Source organism: Lissotriton helveticus, chromosome 6, assembly GCF_964261635.1.
Source record: "Lissotriton helveticus chromosome 6, aLisHel1.1, whole genome shotgun sequence".
Lineage (NCBI taxonomy): Eukaryota > Metazoa > Chordata > Amphibia > Caudata > Salamandridae > Lissotriton > Lissotriton helveticus.
In genome coordinates, this window is record NC_136067.1 from 613175852 (window position 1) to 613194135 (window position 18284).

Here is an 18284-nt window from a genome sequence, read left to right on the forward strand (position 1 = left end):
CCTCGTCGCTTGTCCCCAAGGCCTGCGCTGCATAGAAGCCTTCGTAGTGAGTGGCGAAAACATCGGTTATCTCCCCGTCTGCACACACTAGCACCCCCTCTCCGTTTCTATTAGTGTCCACCCATCGTTCCGCCCTCTCCTTTTTACTAAGCCACGATAGTAGCTTGCCGGACTTGTCTCCCATGTCGTAGAGACGGTGGAGGGTGGCCAGGGATTGCGTCTTCGCCTCATTAGTTACCAGCTCTCTGTATCGCATCTGGGCGTCTAACAGCCGTCTACGGGTCTCCGAGTTCCTCCCGCGTTGGTACTCCCTTTCCAAGTCTAGCACCGTTTGTTCCACCGCAGTAACGTCGGCACGGCCCTTACGCCATTCCTCCCTCAACCTGCCTCCTATTCTGTCTCTGAAGACCGGTTTTAGGGCTTCCCAGAATGTGACCCCGGAATCCACTGTGCCCTCATTCTCGGCCACGTAGACCTTGATGTCAGCTCTAAGACCCCTGACTATAGATGCGTTTTGTAGGTCCCATGCCGCAAGGTGCCAGGAGGAATCCAACGCGCCTCGACCTCCTCCCATCCTCACGAACAAAGGCAAGTGGTCGGACACGCCTCTGGCGTTATATTCCGCAGTATCCGTACCTCTCAAGTATTGTCTGGACATGAAGACATAATCTAGTCTCGAGAACACCTTATGTGCCCCAGAGTAATACGAGTAAGGTGTTTGGGTGGGGTGGAGCCACCGCCATATATCCAGCAGTCCTACGTTGTGCATCGTGCGCGAAAGCGCCGTCTGGGCCTCCCCTCTAGCCACATCCCCTGATCGGTCTCGTTGTACTTCCATGACATCATTAAAATCTCCCCCCACCACTTGGATCGTGTCCGGCGTGTCTAGCAGAATAGTGGCTATAGCCTTGAGTGTTCGTGCCTGTAGTTTGGGCGGGGCATACACTGAGATTATTGTGTAGATGTTCCTATTCCATGATCCCTGCACCCCTACATATGTTCCTAGGGGATCCACCCAAGTGCGAGTTGTATGAAATGGTGAGGTCTTTTTGATGAAAACCGCCACCCCCCTAGAATCGGACGTGTACCCTGAATGAGCCAGAACTCTATGTCGACCCCTTGCAATGAAAGCACACTGTGTTCCCTTGAGGTGAGTTTCCTGTAAGAGAGTGATGTCGGGGTCTACTCTTTTGATGTAGGCATTCACAAGCCCTCTCTTAATCTTGGCTCCCAGCCCATTGACATTCCAAGACAGGATGCTAACTCCCCTCTCCCCCAAGCTTGCGGTGTCTAGCGTATGCGTCATTTGAGCCCCGGGCATCGTCTCGAAGGCGGATACTCCATTATTCGCACAAGGGCAATCCCCTGTGTACGAGAGTCGTGGCAATTCCCAGCCACTTCCCGACTACTATGCTGCATCTGTAAAGTGGTATTCTCTGGCCTACCTTTGTGGTGAGCGTGTTTAAAGTATGCTGCTGCCCTGTCCCCACCATCTCCCCCCCCCCCAAATTCCCAACTCGAACCCCAACCTGAGTCAACTTGGAATGCCCCCCCCCTCCCACCCCACACCCCACCTCCCTCCCCATCCAGTCGCACCCTGACACAGGACAAGACTATCCGCAGGAGAAGGCCTGTCGCCCACCCACACATCCCACCCTTCAGAAAGTCAAAAACAGTAAAAAACGAAAAGAAAAGAAAGGGGGTGCCAACTTGCGTGCTTCCCTAAGACGTGCTGCCATCCCCACTGTCCAGGTGCACCATTGTTCACGAACGGGAGTCTTGCGTGTCCATTACTGAGGCACTGATCTGCCCCGAGGAATCATGTTCCAGATGTCGGATCGCCTCTACCAGCGGGTGTACCGAGCCCGGCCCCCCCTCCCTCCCTCGTCCTCTCCCCCAGATGCACGGCTCCCCAAGTCCTCCTCCTCGTCCCCTTCTGAACGGACATCATTCCGGAGACAACTGAATCTTGAGCCCGGCACGGATTTGTCTCCTGACGAAGACGCCCTCCCGCGCCACGTGTCTCCTGATCCTTGGTCCCTGTATGGAGTGGCTGGGGTCTGTTTCTTCACCCTCCGTGACTTCCGCCTCTGTGGCTTCGGCAGTTCCCACTGAGATCTTTGCCTAACTGATCTGTCCAACTCTTCTCTTATCTAACTATATTATTGGTATATAAAACAAGGACATATATTGACTTTTTTGCATGTAGGCAACTAGTCCTGCAAATTGTAATCTGATAGATGTGTAAGCAAGCCCTGTTTGCTGCAGATGGAAAAGATAGTCTAAATGAACAAGTTACTTACTTTGGTAATTACCCCCAGGCGTCAGACTGGATCCAGAGAGTTGTTTCGTAGCAGTATCCATGCGCGTCGGTGGGTGGCGTCAGTCGACTCCTTGTCCGTCGTCGCCAGAATGACGTTGCGGTGTCTACTTAGACATCGCACCTGCGCACCGACGTCAGTTCTGACATGACTTTCCACGGCAGAAGCCCAGAGCCATGCAAGACACTGACTACTGGTGTACAAAACTAGGGCCCTCGAAGGGAGACCCTCTATCCCTAGAAGTCAGTTCACAGAACGGGGAGGATGGGTGGGCGGTAAGGAATTTATAACTATATATGTCTCTTACAGATACATTGTTACCAAAGGTAAGTAACTTGTTCATCTGAAAGAGACAGTAGTTATAGATTCCTTACCTTTCGAATAGATACCCCAGCAATGCCAACCCCGTTGGTGGGTCTGCGAACTAAGTTCACACCAGGAAGCCCTGGGGAACAGAGCGGCCGAAAATGCAGTCCCTACGGACTTGGCTGTCCAGTCAGTAATGTTTTGTGAACGTGTGCAGGGATGCCCACGTGGCTGTCAAGCAGCGGACCTCCACGTCCCAAAGCAGTAGCGGCTGTTGTCGCCCTAGTAGAGTGGGCACGTAGTCCTACTGGAGGTTTCTTTTTCACAAAGAATCGCAGGTCTTGATGCATAGGACAACCCATCGAGAGATGGTACGTTTGTGCAAGGCCTGACATTTCTTGGCACCCACATAACCCAGGAAAAGTTGATCGTCCACCCGGAAATCTTTATTTAAAAAATCTTTTTATTGAAGTTTTATAGCAATTCAAGCATAGAGAAGCAACATGACAGTTGCATCCAATTTTTCATACAGGGCAACTGTTACAGATTGCTTCCAAGTAAACACAGCTTGTTAACGAGGACTCGACCCCTTAAGTACCTGTACATGGCTGTCCCAACCTAACCTTTCCACTTTCTCAATGCATTCCCGCTGTGTCATTACCCGGTTGTAGGGACTCAGAGCGAATACACGGATGTGTTCTGTATGAACTGTGTGCCTCAACTAAGGCCTTGTGTGAAACCCAAGAGACGAAAAAACAACTAACAAAAATAATACGGTGTGACAAAGATCGAAAACAATAGTGTAAAGAGAGAAAAAACAATATCAAAAAAAGAGATTAACCTGTGTATTATGGTGGGTAGGTGCCAGAGTGACGCTCTTTGTAAGGTGGCTGGGTGGGTGGGGGTCAGACAACTCTCACGCTAGAAAAACCTTGCGGGACTCTACTTGGTTAGATGTGGAAGAGGTGGAGGGCCCTCAGTCTGGGGCTGCATGCAAATAAGGGAAGACCTTCTGACAGATATTTCACTAGCGGAGCCCATATGTAGTAAAAACCCTTCCTCGTGCCCTCTGTGATGTCTGATAGCCACTCCATCACTAAAGCTCGCCAGAGTCTAGCATGCCACTGCGTTACGGACAGGGCCTCCGTCTTTTTCCAGGCCGCTGCCACCGCCAACTTGGCAGCCCCAAGACATAGCCACATGATGGCTTGATCACTATTTGTTTGCCTTTGCAGTATCAGGTTTCTAAGCCCCAGTAGGGTGTGTTCAATGGTCTCCGGAATGGGTTAGTCTAAAATCAGTTTCATCTGTGACAGGATTTCTTTCCAATATGGCTTGATTGAGGTACAGTCCCATCAAATATGCCTGAAGTCACCCAGTAAGCCGTAGCCTCGCCAGCATCTGTCCAAGGTGTTAGGCAATATCTTTTGTAGTTTTTGGGGGTGTAAGTACCAATCGTATATTTTTTTGTAGTGAGCCTCACGGAGATACATAGATCTGTTATGTTTAGTTATGTCCTTATATAAATAGCTCCATTGCTTCTCCTCTACTGGACTCGAAAGAGTGGTTGCCCAGAAAGCTCTGTGTCTCGGGCGCTCCTGTGGAGTTAGTGACCGAAAGAGGGAGTAAAGGAAGAAAATCGTGCCCTTGGAGGAGGACCCTGACTGTGCAAATTACTCTATTGGGAGCAGGTCCCTGGTAGCGGCCAGCCGCTCCTGTGGTTGCTGCACCCAGTGTTTGAGTGGAGTGTAATAAAATCCCTCAGAGGGCTTTAGATAGAACGCTTTTACACGTTCCGCAAGACATGAATTCCTCTTTCCTATATAAGTGGGAGATCATTAGGCAGCCTCCCTCTTTCCACTGTGAGAAAGCTCCCTCCTTCACTCCTGGGGAAAAATCAGAGTTGAAATGGATGGGGGTGTCGGGCGAGGGAAAGGTCGTCAGGGAGTGTTTTTTAGTGAGCATGTCCCACACTCGTAGGGTAGTGGCTGTGGGGGTACTGATGTCCGCATTTGAAAACCTATATTTTTTCTTTAACCACAAGAGGTCCCATATGATCCTACCCGTTATCTGGCAATCCATAAGGAGCCAGTGCTTTTCGGACTCCGTGTTGGACCACTCCGTGATGACATGCAATTGGGCAGCTCAGTAATAGCTTCTGAAGTCTGGGAGAGCTAGGCTTCACTCTGAATGCGGCCGGATCAGGACTCTGTGCGAGAGTCAGGCTCGTTGCCCCTGCCAAATGAAACCGGTGACCACCTTTTTTAGGTCAGTGAAAAGATCCCTGTCCACTGGTATCAGGAGGCCTTGAAATAGATATAGAAGTCTAGGGAGGATGTTCATTTTCACCGCATTAATTCTCCCTATCCAAGAAGTATAGGTCGATTTCCACTGGTTCAGGTCTGCCTTAATTTATCTCAGCAACGGTGGGAAATTGGCCTTATAGAGCCCCACGATTTTTGGAATGAGCTTAACCCCTAGGTATGTAATGTCTTTGTTTGTGCAACAGATGGGGGAAGTCGCTGGTATACGATCCCACTCCTCTACTGGTAGGGTGAGGTTGAGCTATAAAGACCTTGCTCTATTCACCTTAAAACCTGACAATCGTTCAAAGCGTTTAAGTTCTTCTAGGATTGCCGGTAGCGAGGTATGTGGGTCTGTGATGGGAAGGAGCACGTTGTCCGCGATGAGGGAGATCTTGTGGGCGTCCATGCCGAAGGTTACCCCGTTGATTGAATATGCTACTTACCAGTATGCATCTGTTCTTGGCATGTAGGGCTGCTAACATTCATATCTATTGCATAGATCGCCGCCTAGTGTTGGGTCCGGATGATTGCACATGGTTGTCCTGGAAGAGTCTTCGAAGTATCACGAGATAGGTGGCTCCTCCCCTGGACTACAGTGCGCATGGGCATCGACTCCATCCCCGGATTGTTTTTAGCCATTGCGGCAAAGATGGAGTATGACAGTGTTAAAGATGTCCATGCTAATGATTGAATGCAAGAAGCAATCTGCAGCTGCTACAGGCGCCGGGGAGGAGGGTGGGCGATATGAATGTTAGCAGCCCTACATGCCAAGAACAGATGCATACTGGTAAGTAGCATATTCAGTTCGAGGCATGTGGGCTGCTAAATTCATATCTATTGCATAGAATATATAGCAGTCCCTCCATTAACGGCGGCCGCCTGTGCCAGCTGCAGAAGTCTGAAATAGAGTCTTAAGAACAACTTGTCCTACAGCTGCCTGCTGTTTGGAATGCACGTCTACGCAGTATTGTTTGGTAAACGTGCGTGGTGTGGACCACGTGGCTGCTCTGCAAATGTCTTCTAAAGGAATGTTTCCCAGGAATGCCATGGAGGCTCCTAACTTGCGTGTGGAGTGTGCTCTGGGTGGGATCGTAAAAGTGCGTTTAGCTTTCTGATAGCAAATCTGAATACATTGAACGATCCACCTGGCTATTCCCGCTTTGGAAATGGGGTTGCCCTTGTGCTGAGCTGAAAAGGCAACGAATAGTTGTTGTGTTTTTCTAAATGGTTGTGTTCTGTCCATATAGTACATCAACGCCCTTTTAACGTCCAAGGTATGGAGCATTCTTTCCGCTACCGTCTCTGGATTTGGAAAGAATGCGGGCAGTTCAATTGACTGATTGACGTGAAATTGTGACACCACCTTTGGAAGGAACTTGGGGTTAGTGCGGAGCACCACCCTGTTGGAATGAACCTGAATAAATGGCTCTTGTATCGTGAGCGCCTGTAGCTCACTAACACGTCTGAGAGACGTGATGGCAATGAGGAAAGCCACTTTCCATGTCAGGAATTGAATCTCACATGAATGTAGAGGCTCAAAGGGTGGACCCATCAACCTAGTGAGGACCACGTTGAGATTCCATATTGGAGCGGGTGGGGTCCTGTGAGGAATGACCCGCTTCAGCCCTTCTAGAAAAGCTTTAATGGCAGGCACCATGAAAACAGAGAGGCGCTGCCTGTTCTGAAGATAAGCTGCTATGGCTGACAAGTGTATTCGAATGGAAGCGTACGCTAGATTGCATTTGTAAAGATGTAACAAGTAGCAAATGATGTTTGGAATGGATGCATCTAGCGGATTTATGTCATGCTCTGTACAGTAGATGAGAAAACGCTTCCATTTCGCTGCATAGCAAGCTCGGGTAGTGGGTTTTCTTGCCTCTCTGATGATGTCCATACATTCAGGAGGCAGATTAAGGTAGCCAAACTCTAGGACTTCAGGAGCCAGATCGCCAGATTGAGCTGTTGCGGGTCTGGATGCTGAATGTCGCCATGGTTCTGCGTCAAGAGCCTGGGTGTGAGGTGCAGCCTTTGATGCGGTACCACGGAGAGTTCTAGAAATGTTGTGTACCATGGTTGGCGTGCCCACGTTGGAGCAACCAGGATGAGCGTCATCGAGTGTTGCTTTAGCTTTCTTGCCACCAGCGGAATGAGAGGCGCTGGGGGAAAAGCGTACGCAAATCTGCCTGACCCTTTCATCCATATCGCATTGCCTTGCGACTGTGGGTGAGGGAACCTGGCGGCAAAGCTTTGGCATTTTGCGTTTTCCTTTGTGGCAAACAGGTCTATCTCCGGATGACCCCACTGCTGGAAGTACGGGCGGAGTACAGATGGATGTATCTCCCACTCGTGCATTCGATGGCTGTACCTGCTGAGCAGATCCGCCATCTGGTTGTCCTTGCCCGGAAGGTGTTCCGCCATGAGGAAGATGTTCCTCTGAATGGCCCACTTCCACATGCTCTGAGCCAGATGAGACAGCTGTGGAGAGTGCGTACCCCCCTGCTTCTGGATGTAGTACATGGCCGTCATGTTGTCCGTCCGGATCAGCACGACCTTGTTGCACAAATGTACTTTGAAGGACTTTAACGCCATAAAGATCGCCATCAACTCCAGGCAGTTGATGTGCATCTTCCTTTGCTGTGTTGTCCATAGTCCCTGCACCGTGTAGTGGAGCACATGAGCCCCCCAACCCTGGAGAGAGGCGTCCGTCGTGAGGATGATCTGTGGTACAGGCTCTTGGAACGGTCGGCCCTTGCAAAGGTTGTGTGGAGTCCACCAATGCAGAGAGTTGTATGCCCGACCGGTTACCAACACTAGGTCTTTCAACTGTCCATGAGCCTGAGTCCACTGATGTGCTAGACATTCCTGGAGCGGACGCATATGCAGTCTCGCGTGCGGGACTATGAAGATGCAGGAGGCCATCATGCCTATCAACTGCATGAACACTCTCGCTGGGAGTGAGTGTTGGGGTCTGAACCTCTGGATTAGCGACTGGATGTTGTCGATCCTCGCCAGGTTTGGCTGTGCTGTGGCAGCCAGAGTATTGATGGTCGCGCCCAGATACTGCCGCACGTGGGCAGGTTGGAGGTGCGACTTTGGATAGTTTAAGGAGAACCCCAGACTGTGAAGGAGGTGAATAGTGTGGGACATGTCTGCGGCGCACTGTTGTTCCGACTTGGCTTGAACGAGCCAGTCGTCCAGGTAAGGGTAGACATGTATGTTCTGTCTCCTGAGGTGCGCGGCCACGGTCGCCAGACACTTCGTGAACACCCTGGGGGCAGTGGTCACTCCAAAGGGTAGGACCTTGAACTGGTAATGCCTGTTCTGTATGGTAAACCTGAGGTACTTTCTGTGGGACGGGTGGAGTGGTATGTGAAAATAAGCATCCTTGAGGTCCAAGGTTGCGAGGAAGTCTCCCTGGTTTAAAAGTGGAAGAACCTGTTGTAGCGTTAACATGTGAAAATGTTCCGAGAGTATGTATAGATTGAGGGGGCGCAGGTCCAGAATGGGTCTGAGTGAGCCGTCCTTCTTTGGTATTAAGAAGTACAGGGAATAAACCCCTGTGCCTTCCTCCTCCACTGGCACGAGCTCTATTGCTCCTTTTTGCAGCATTACGAGAACCTCCTGCTGCAACAAGTGCAAGTGCTCTGCTGACATAGGACGTTGTCTTGGGGGTATGTTGGGGGGAGTGGACGTTAACGCCAAACAATACCCGAACTGGATAAGCTTCCTTACCCACCTGTCTGTGGTGATGTTTTTCCAGACTGGCAGGAACTGTTGGAGTCTTCCCCCGACAGGGGATGGATGGTCGGGGGGCACTGACAGGGAGTCACTGTTTGGTGGCAGCAGAGGAACGGGAAGTATTGTTGCCTCTGCCTCTGCCCTTGGCGCTGTTTCCTCTGTAACCACCTCTATTCTGTTTGGGGTAAGAGGCCTGGGCGCCTCCTCTATGGAAACTTGTCTGCTGTGCCAAGTGCACCCATGGACTTAGCCGTCTCAGTGTCTTTTTTAATTTTCTCAAGGGTGGTGTCAACCTCCGGGCCAAACAGTCTGTCTGGATTGACGGGTTGGTTGAGGATAGTTGTTTGGATCTCGGGCTTGAACCCCGAGATGCGGAGCCAAGCTTGACGCCTCAACATAACACTAGTGTTCACCGCCCTTGCTGCTGTATCTGCAACGTCAAGCGCACATTTAATCGCAGCATTAGAAATGAGCTTGCCCTCTTGGATCAACATTTCAGCTCCTTCCTTGAACTTGTCTGGAAGGTGTTGCAAAAGCTGTTCCAAGGTGTCATAATGCGCCCTATCATATCTAGCCAACAGGGCTTGTGTATTGGATATGCGCCATATGTTTGCAGCCTGTGCCGCCACCCTTTTGCCCCCTGCCTCCAGCACTTTCGACTCTTTGTCCGGGGGAGGAGCTTCACCCGTTGTCTGTGAATGCGCCCTCTTGCGGGCATTGGAGACGACCAAAAAGTCCAGAGGCAACTGGCCTCGTATATAAGCAGGGTCCCCAGGTGCCGGTCTGTATTTCTTCTCTATATGTGGGTTGACCACCCGTGCCCTGGTGGGTTCCTTGAAAATGTCATTGGCATGTTTGAGAACCCCTTTAAGCATTGGCAGTGTTTTGACAGTCTTTTCCGATGCAGAGAATGTATCAAACAAAAAGTCAACCTCCACAGGGTCGGCATGCATCTCCACCTTGTGATTTGCAGCCGCCCGTTCAATTAAGGCATTAAATGCCGCCGAGTCTTCAGTAGGAGAAGTTTTTATTCCATAAAGCTGTGGGTCACTAACCACCTGTTGGTCACCCTGGTCACCAGTGTCTATCCACGAGTCCTGCTGTTCATCAGGGTCATTATTGGCAGGGAAGGTATACTCATCATCCTGTTCATTCCCATCCCCATCTGAGTAGGTGGGTGAAGGCGTCGGACTCCTCCTAGGCTGTTGAGGAATGGGTTCCACAAGCTCTGGAGTATCTGGTGCAGGCCTTTTCTTTTTTAGAGGGATTACATAGGAGTCCACCGGCTGGGATGTAATTTTCCTCTTGTAGAGCAGTAATTTGCCCGTGTCGGCGTCGATAAAATGCTCCGAATCGTCGTCCTGCGCAAGTGGTTGAGCAGAGCTTCCAGTACGCGGAGTCTGCCGCAGCCCCTCCGAGTCATCGGGCACCGTACGAGGTGCGAAAGCCTTCGGCGCTACCTTCGGCGGCAGAGTATAGAGGATTGGCGTTGAAGTCTTCTTCAGCGGGACAGCCGCCGTTGGTACCGAGGACTTTGTCGGTTCCGACGCCTTGTCCCGTTATCCTCTGCAAGGGTCCGTTCCCCTGTCTTGGCCTTAGGCGTCGACGCCGCCGGCTTCGGATCGGCAGTTTTCCCCCTTTGCGTCGTGGTTTCAGAGTGCGGCACGGCAGTCTTGGGTGAAGGTTTCTCGACAGTCTTCTTCGACGTCGACTCCACCACCTTACTCGACACATGCTCGACGACTTTCTTGGAGCCGGCCTCCTTGGCCCCTTTGGGTGCCTTTTCGTTGTCGACTGCCTTTTTAGGCTTGGAAGCCTCCGAAGACGACTGTTTTGAAGCCATCTCTGCCGTCTTCGGTTTCGATGGTGTGTCGGCCATCTTAGAAGAAGTCGAAGCCGATGGTTTCGGTTTCGTTTTCTGTAACGGAGGCTCCGCTGAAATGTCTGTAGCCGGGCCAGAAGGCGGGGCCGAGGACTTAGGTGGAGGGTCGTGGGTAAGGCCGAGTGGCGATCCCGTGACCTGAGCCTTAGTTATGGTACGGACGGGGCATAGCTCTTCCTCCGAGCTATCTTCCGCGGCCCCATAAACTTCCTCGCCGTCCCCTACCTCCTCGACGTATTCGTCTAGGTCCAGGCCCTCCACGGCCTCTCCGTAGTCGGGCTCGACCTCCGCCGATGGAGGGGATATCTGAAGCTGAAGCTCTTGCTCGTCTGCTTCGGGGTCGTTGAAGATGTCCACCGGTGCTGATCGCTGGGCCTCAAGGCGCGCCACGCGCCGAATCTTGAGCGTCTTCTTCGACCTGAACTTCGAACAGGCCATACAGTCGGCCTCGTTGTGGTCCGGCGACAGGCACTTGTTGCATACAGGATGCACGTCGATGTGTGGGTACTTCGAACCGCACACGGGACACTTTTTGAACGGACTTCGTTCCATTGTAGTTTCGTCGGGGTCTTGCGGCGTCAAAGGGCCTCGATGACTGAAGAGTCACACGACTCCCCAGAAAACCGGCTCGAAGAGTTGGAGTATACACGAGAACCGAATGCCAACAATACCGACGAGGTTAGAAAGCCTTTTGGCCTTCAGAGAACTGTTTTTTATCGATTCCGACAGGAGACGTCGAAATCCCATCCGAACCCAATGGCGGAAAAAAACAATCTGGGGATGGAGTCGATGCCCATGCGCACTGTAGTCCAGAGGAGGAGCCACCTATCTCGTGATACTTCGAAGACTCTTCCAGGACAACAATGTGCAATCATCCGGACCCAACACTAGGCGGCGATCTATGCAATAGATATGAATTTAGCAGCCCACATGCCTCGAACATTCTGGTTCGCCTTCATCCTCACTGCTAGGGTTTCGATGCAGAAAGCAAACAGCATGGGGGACAGAGGGCATCCCTACCTTGTCCCCCACGCAAGTGTGAAGGCGTCAGATGCCGCCCCATTGACGAGGACTCTCATAGCGGGGGAGCGATAATTGGTCTGAACCATGCCGCTGAACGAGTCGTTGAACCCAAAGCATTTCAGAGTTCGCGCCAGAAAGGCCCAATCTACCCAATCAAAGGCCTTCTCTCCGTCCAGCGAGAGGAGGGCCGCGGGGATGTTTTTCTTCTGTGCTTTTTCAAATATGTGCACTAATCGAAGAAGATCATGGGTCTGCCGACCCATATTAAATACCGATTGATCTGGGTCGATCAGTGCTGGGAGGATTACAATTTGGCAACTAAGTTCAGGAGGGCTATTGGCCTATAAGAAGCGCATGCTTTAGGATCTTTTCCCGGTTTGGGAAGGACTGTAACCAGCCCCACAGTTTCTGTTACCCTCTGGGCATTCGCTATTTCGTTAAACAAGAGCACCAGTTGGGGTGTCAGTTCGGGCGCGAACTTACGATAGAAAATGACATTAAGCTCATCAGGACCCGGCGCCTTCTGCAGTTTCAGGGCACATTCGCTTTTTGGAATGAGATTCAGGTAAACTGAACACAAATTCTGGCCACATAGTACGAAAATCAGCATTTCCCAAATAGAGAACACACGTCAACAACTTGTTTATCAATGTTTGCTCTTCTAGCAGATCCCTACTTTGCATGTCTGTTTTGCTATTCTAAAGACAAGGCAGGTTAAGTGCTTAGATCTGGAGACTGGGACACCAGCTAGTGCCCAATCATTTGACACTAGCCACGCAGCACACAAGGACGCCATCCGCAACCACCAACACCTCATCAGGACGGCCAAGAGGACCTTCTTCAAAGACCGCCTCGACAACAACGCACACAATAGCAAGGAGCTCTTCAACATCATGAAGGAACTCTCCAACCCCAGCTCCAACCCCAACAACATCCCGTCGTCGCAAGCCCTGTGTGACTCCCTCGCCACCTTCTTCCACCGCAAGATAGAAGACACCCACGACAGCTTCAACACCCAGACAGCCCCAACAGACAGCAACACAACAGACCCTCCGTACACCAACGACCACGACCCCCTGCTAGCCTGGGCCAGCGTGAGCATCGATGACACCATCAAGACCATGCACTCAATCCACTCCAGCTCTCCGTCTGACCTATTCCCGCACCACGTCTTCAATAAAGGAAGTAGCACCATCGCACCCCACCTGTGCAACGCCATCAATCTCTCCCTCGAGACCGCAACCTTCCCAGAGATCTGGAAACACGCAGAGATCAACGCCCTACTCAAAAAACCTAAGGCAGACCCAAGAGACGTCAAGAACTTCCAGCCCATCTCTCTGCTCCCCTTCCCGGGCAAGGTCATCGAGAAAACCGTCAGACAGCTAACCCGATACCTCGTAGAAAACAGAATCCTAGACCCTTCCCAGTCAGGGTTCCGCAGCAACCACAGCACCGAGACTGCCCTCATCGCCGCCACAGACGACATCAGGACCCTGCTGAACAACGGCGAGACCGCAGCACTCATCCTCCTAGACCTCTCTGCCGCCTTTGACACAGTCTGCCACCGCAAACTACGCGCATGCCTCCATGCCGCAGGTATCCGCGACAAGTCCCTGGATTGGACCACCTCCTTCCTCTCTGGCAGAACCCAGAGCGTCCGCCTCCCCCATTCCGTTCCGAAGCCTCCAAGATCATCTGCGGCATACCCCAGGGATCCTCCCTTAGCCCGAAGCTGTTCAACATTTACATGGCCCCGCTCGCACACGTAGCCCGACAGCACAACCTCAACATTATCTCCTACGCCGACGACACTAAGCTGATCCTCTCCCTCACCAAGGACCCCATCACAGCCAAAGCCAACCTCCACGAAGGAATGAAGGCCGTCGCCGACTGCATGAAGAGCAGCAGTCGTACCACGCCACGGCCACATCACCCCCACCACCTGAGAAACCTGCACTGGCTCCCCATCAACAAGAGGATATCCTTCAAGATCCTCACCCACGCACACAAGGCACTCCACATGTCTGGCCCAGCCTACCTAAACAGACGGCTCTCCTTCTACATCCCCAACCGCCAGCTACGCTCCGCCGACCTCTCACTCGCCACCGTCCCGTGCATCCGAAGAACAACCACCGGTGGGAGACCTGGCTGTTCGATCAGTAGCGCCTCCCCCAGCGCCTTGAGACCCTCGCAGGTATGTAGTACGCTTTACAAAGGATTAATTGATTATGTCTGTACTTGGGTTTGACCATATATCTAGTGGCGTATAGAATTTAAAAGAGTGATACCTCCCCTGTAATTCTAGTTAGTAACTTTTTACAGGCGGTTTGGTTAAGCGTAACAAAATTGTAGTAAGAGTCACCTAGCAAACGAGATGCATCTTGAAGATCAATTAATTTTAATTTATACATATTTTCAATTTTTAAATTCCTATGAGATTTCTGATAAAAATGTTTTTTTTTGCTTGCTTGTATATAGCTCAAGTCTAGGGGTGGGCGCGACGCAAAGCTCCGCAAAACGATAAAAAATCTACGCGAGCACGCAAAAGTTCCACTAACCCACGGAATTGCTTGTTCCGCCCGTTCGCGATGCTTTTTTTCTGTTCGCGAACGCTGTTTGCATGCTCGGGGAGAAATATCTTGAGAACACGCATTTTGAAAGCGTGAACACGCAAAATATTCAGCACAGCAGCATATTTTTGGGCAATTCCGTGTTCTCGGTGGAACATGAAATTAACCAAATTCAGCAAGCGGAACGGAATTTACCGCCTAGACCTACTCAAGACCATATTTGCACCACTTGTAAATAGGAATGGATTTGAAGTAGTATTGGTTTTATAGTATGAATAAACTACCTGTCGTTTTAAACTGTATTTTTAATGTTACATATTTATTATACATACTTTGATGGTGCATGGGTACTGAATAAAGTATTACTACTACTACTACTATGCAACATAAGCAATCTCTCCATATACTTGGAGAACATTTGGTGCATCACCAATATGCTACATTTCTCTTGCCTGTTGCGTTAATTTCAGTTCTCCACAAACAGTGATGCTTTCTTAGAACAGCTAATCATTATTCCTGTAAAGGCAGTTCAAGAGAGACTCACATTAAAAAAAAAGCAAACCACCTCTCTGTTAAGAGATAATAGTGAATTATTTGGCTAATGGCCATATGTTGAGAAACTTGGAATCTACTCTGGCATAATTTTTTTAAAGATAAATATGCCTATAGAGTGAAAAAGTAAATTACTTGGCAATGATGTGCATATTGGGACAGTGAAGCCTCTGTAATCCTCATCAAATGTCCGACTTCCTTTATGTAGGATGCAATGCCAATAAGCACCACTGTAACCTTTTTTTGTGGGAGCAGTGAACGTTTATTCTTCAGCCAATATATTATATAGTGTACAACCACATCCATTTATTGACATATGTCGGAGACAGGTTTCCTTAATTAAATCTATTTTGAAATAATAATTCTATCTACTATAAAAGTGCTAGAGATCCCACACAAGGATGCATATATTTTATTGACTATAAATAGCAAATTAAATCCTGCAAGAGAAAACTTGTGTTTTCTCCTTGTTCTATCTCCTTCCCCACCATTTCTTTCAAAGAGTTTTTTGCTACCACTCAAGACTTTGTTTCAATGAACAGTTAGATGGTTGGATGCATGCTCCGTTCTGCATTTCTAAATGAGGCGCGCACAGAAATTTAACACAAATGCAACTAAACAAATATGACCAAAATGATCTAAAACAGTTTGCGATTCTTATTAACATAAACACAAAAGTCATAGTATATTTCCAATGCAATAAGAAAGGGATAATAAATTATATGTAAGGGTAAAGCTAACATTTCACCATCTTCCCAAAGTCAAAACGCATCAACATATGAGAAAAGAGGGCTATGTTTGGTAACTGTCAACTTGTCATTTAAAAAATAGGATATCAGCTCAGTGATCACTCAGTTTGTAAAAAACCTACCAGATAGCAAGTAACTAATTTATTTTAAAAATATCTTACCGTTAAACATACTGTTGGCAATTGCTCCACATGGTGCAATAGGCAAGTTATTATTGGTTCTGTAAGGTTCACATTCCTTACTTGGGCTCTATTTTCAGGAAGTAACAAAAACAATGCAACAAAGTCAGTGGAGAAGAGCGAGAAAGAATGATAATTACAACAAATAAACCGTTTCCCTCTATGTTTCACAAGTTATCAATAGTTTATGTTACAAAGTGATGCATTCTGATCGAAAGATGGATTCAAGACCTGTAATGAAACATCACACTATGACAATGAAATATCTCCATTCCTGCAAAAACAAGAACTAAATAACTGAGTTGGAAAGTGTATTATTAGTAGTGGCAGATATGCATTTACCACTGGCAATAATACTACTAACACACAATAGGGCCCAGAGCAGGTCTTAGAAAATTATGCCCATGCTGAACCCTTGGTAGCTTTGCTGCCTGCAGGCAGGTTTAACTTCAAAGACAGGTTTGTAAAGCATTTTAAAAAATACCAATTCAGTAAATAATTAAGACATAACACAATAAAAATACGACACCAATTTATAAAAATAGAAAATATTTTTATCCTTAAAATGACACCAAAACAATACAAAATCCACTGATAGGGAACCAAAGATATGCATTCTTAAAGAACAGACACTTTCTAGTGCTTAGAAACCAACAGTACCACTTTTGGACACTTGGTTGCCTCGGACAGGGAAAAATTCATACTTAGTAACTGTTCTAAAGGAAACTCAGCATGATCTTGCAGCCTCCTCCAGCAGGCCTAATTGCATTAGGAACTCCTTTCTGAAGTTTCTCTTGCGGGTCTAAAGTGTTTAAAATACAATCTAAGGGTCTGGAATCTCAAAGAGGGTCCTTGAAAGTTTTGGACTTTAGTTCCAAAAATCCACTTGGACAAAACCCTTACAAATTCACTGGTAGTACTCCAGGCAGAGGATTCGTTGTGGTGATGGCCCAGGTGAGCTCTATTAACCTGTAGCTTGCAGTGAGTCCACTCTTTAGTCCTTTTGAAGCAGGTTTGATCCACAGGGCTGTAGTTTTAGATGGTGCAAGAGGTGCAATCTTGTTATGTTATCTGTTTTTTGTATAGCGCTCGACTCACCCGGGGGCATCTCGGCGCTGACTAGCAAAATTCCTGCGACTGAAAGGGAGCAGATGAAACTAGAATAGAAAGGCTTTAAGCTGTTTCCTGAAAGTGCTGTAGATGCCCATTTTCCAAAGGAAATCTGGTAACTCATTCCAGTACCTTGGCGCTAGGTACGAGAAGGATTTTCCTCCGGAGCGGCACAGCCTTATGTGTGGAATTTGTAGGAGATCTTGCGACTCCAACCTGAGGTTTCTATGAGTTACGTATTTGTTAATTCTCTTTTGGAGGTATTTGGGGCCTCTTCCTTTAAGTGCTGTATAAGTAAGACAGCAGATCTTAAAGTATGATCTTTTCCTCACTGGTAGCCAGTGGAGTTCGCGCAGTAATGGAACCGATGCGGTCCCCGTTGGGTGATTCAATACCATTCTAGCTGCAGTGTTTTGAATCACCTGCAGCTTGTTCAGCAGAGTCTCTCCAACCCCTGCCAACAGAGCATTGCCATAGTCCAGTCGACTAATGAGCCTGGACCAGGGTTTTTCGATGGGTTGTCGGCATAAAGGGGAGGATTTTGCGCAACAGACGCAGGCTATAGTAGCATGAGCTAGTAGTTGCGGCAATGTGGTCTTTCATAGATAAAGGCTGATCTAGTTTCAGCCCTAGGTTTTTAACACATTGTGTCGGGACTGGAGCAGCTCCCAATTGGGCCGGCCACCAGTCATACGACCAGCTAGCTGTGGCTTTGCCCATTAGCATTATCTCGGTCTTGCCAGGATTCAGCTGGAGACAGTTCTGCGTCATCCAGTTGGAGATTACAAGCATACCTTTGGCCAACCGTGCTTTTTCAGCTACTGTATCCTTGCCGATCTGGAACATGAGCGGAGTATCATCTGCATAAGAGATGATCTCAAAGCCCTGTTGTTCTGCAATCCCTGCCAGAGGAGACATATAAATGTTAAACAAGGTAGGGCTTAGGCAGGAGCCCTGAGGGACTCCTCTGTCCAAGCTGATTGGGTTTGAAAGATGAGAGCCAAGCATGACTGTTTGTGTTCTGCCGGACATGAAGTTTCGTAACCATTTTAGGGCTGTTCCCTGGATTCCACAGGTAGCCAGTCTCTCCGCTAGCACTTTATGTGAGATGTTGTCAAATGCTGCGGAGAGATCTAGTAGCAGCAGTATTGCCGATCCACCTTTATCTGTTTCTAATCTAAGCGAGTCAGTGACTGCTAGTATGGCGGTTTCTGTGCTAAAACCCTGTCAGAATCCTGATTGTGAGGGGTCTAAAATTTCGTTTTGCTCCAGATATTGACTCCGTTGCTTATTAATCATGCTCTCCAACACCTTAGCCAGTAAAGGTAGGAGGGAGATCGGGCGGTAATTGCCAAGATCTCGTGGATCAGCCGAGAGTTTCTTCAGGATAGAACGCACAAAAGATTCATTCCAAATACAAGGAATAACCCCGGATAAAATGGAGGAATTGTGCAGTTGGAGAATAGCTAGCGCACAACTGGTGGCTAGAAGAGCCATAATCTTAGGTGGACAGAGATCTGTTGGTGAGGCCAGTGCTTTTGAGACACC

The 18284-nt window shown here is 49.0% G+C and overlaps 1 protein-coding gene across 1 annotated transcript in view; it reads right to left on the reverse strand.

The window, feature by feature from the left end:
• TMEM30A (transmembrane protein 30A) overlaps positions 1 to 18284 on the reverse strand; it is a 260141-nt gene that overhangs the window by 72943 nt on the left and 168914 nt on the right. Inside the window, exon 4 of the mRNA XM_078648076.1 lies at positions 15609 to 15696. Within this exon, the coding sequence (XP_078504202.1) occupies positions 15609 to 15696 (88 nt within the window). The remainder of the gene's footprint in view (positions 1 to 15608; positions 15697 to 18284) is intronic.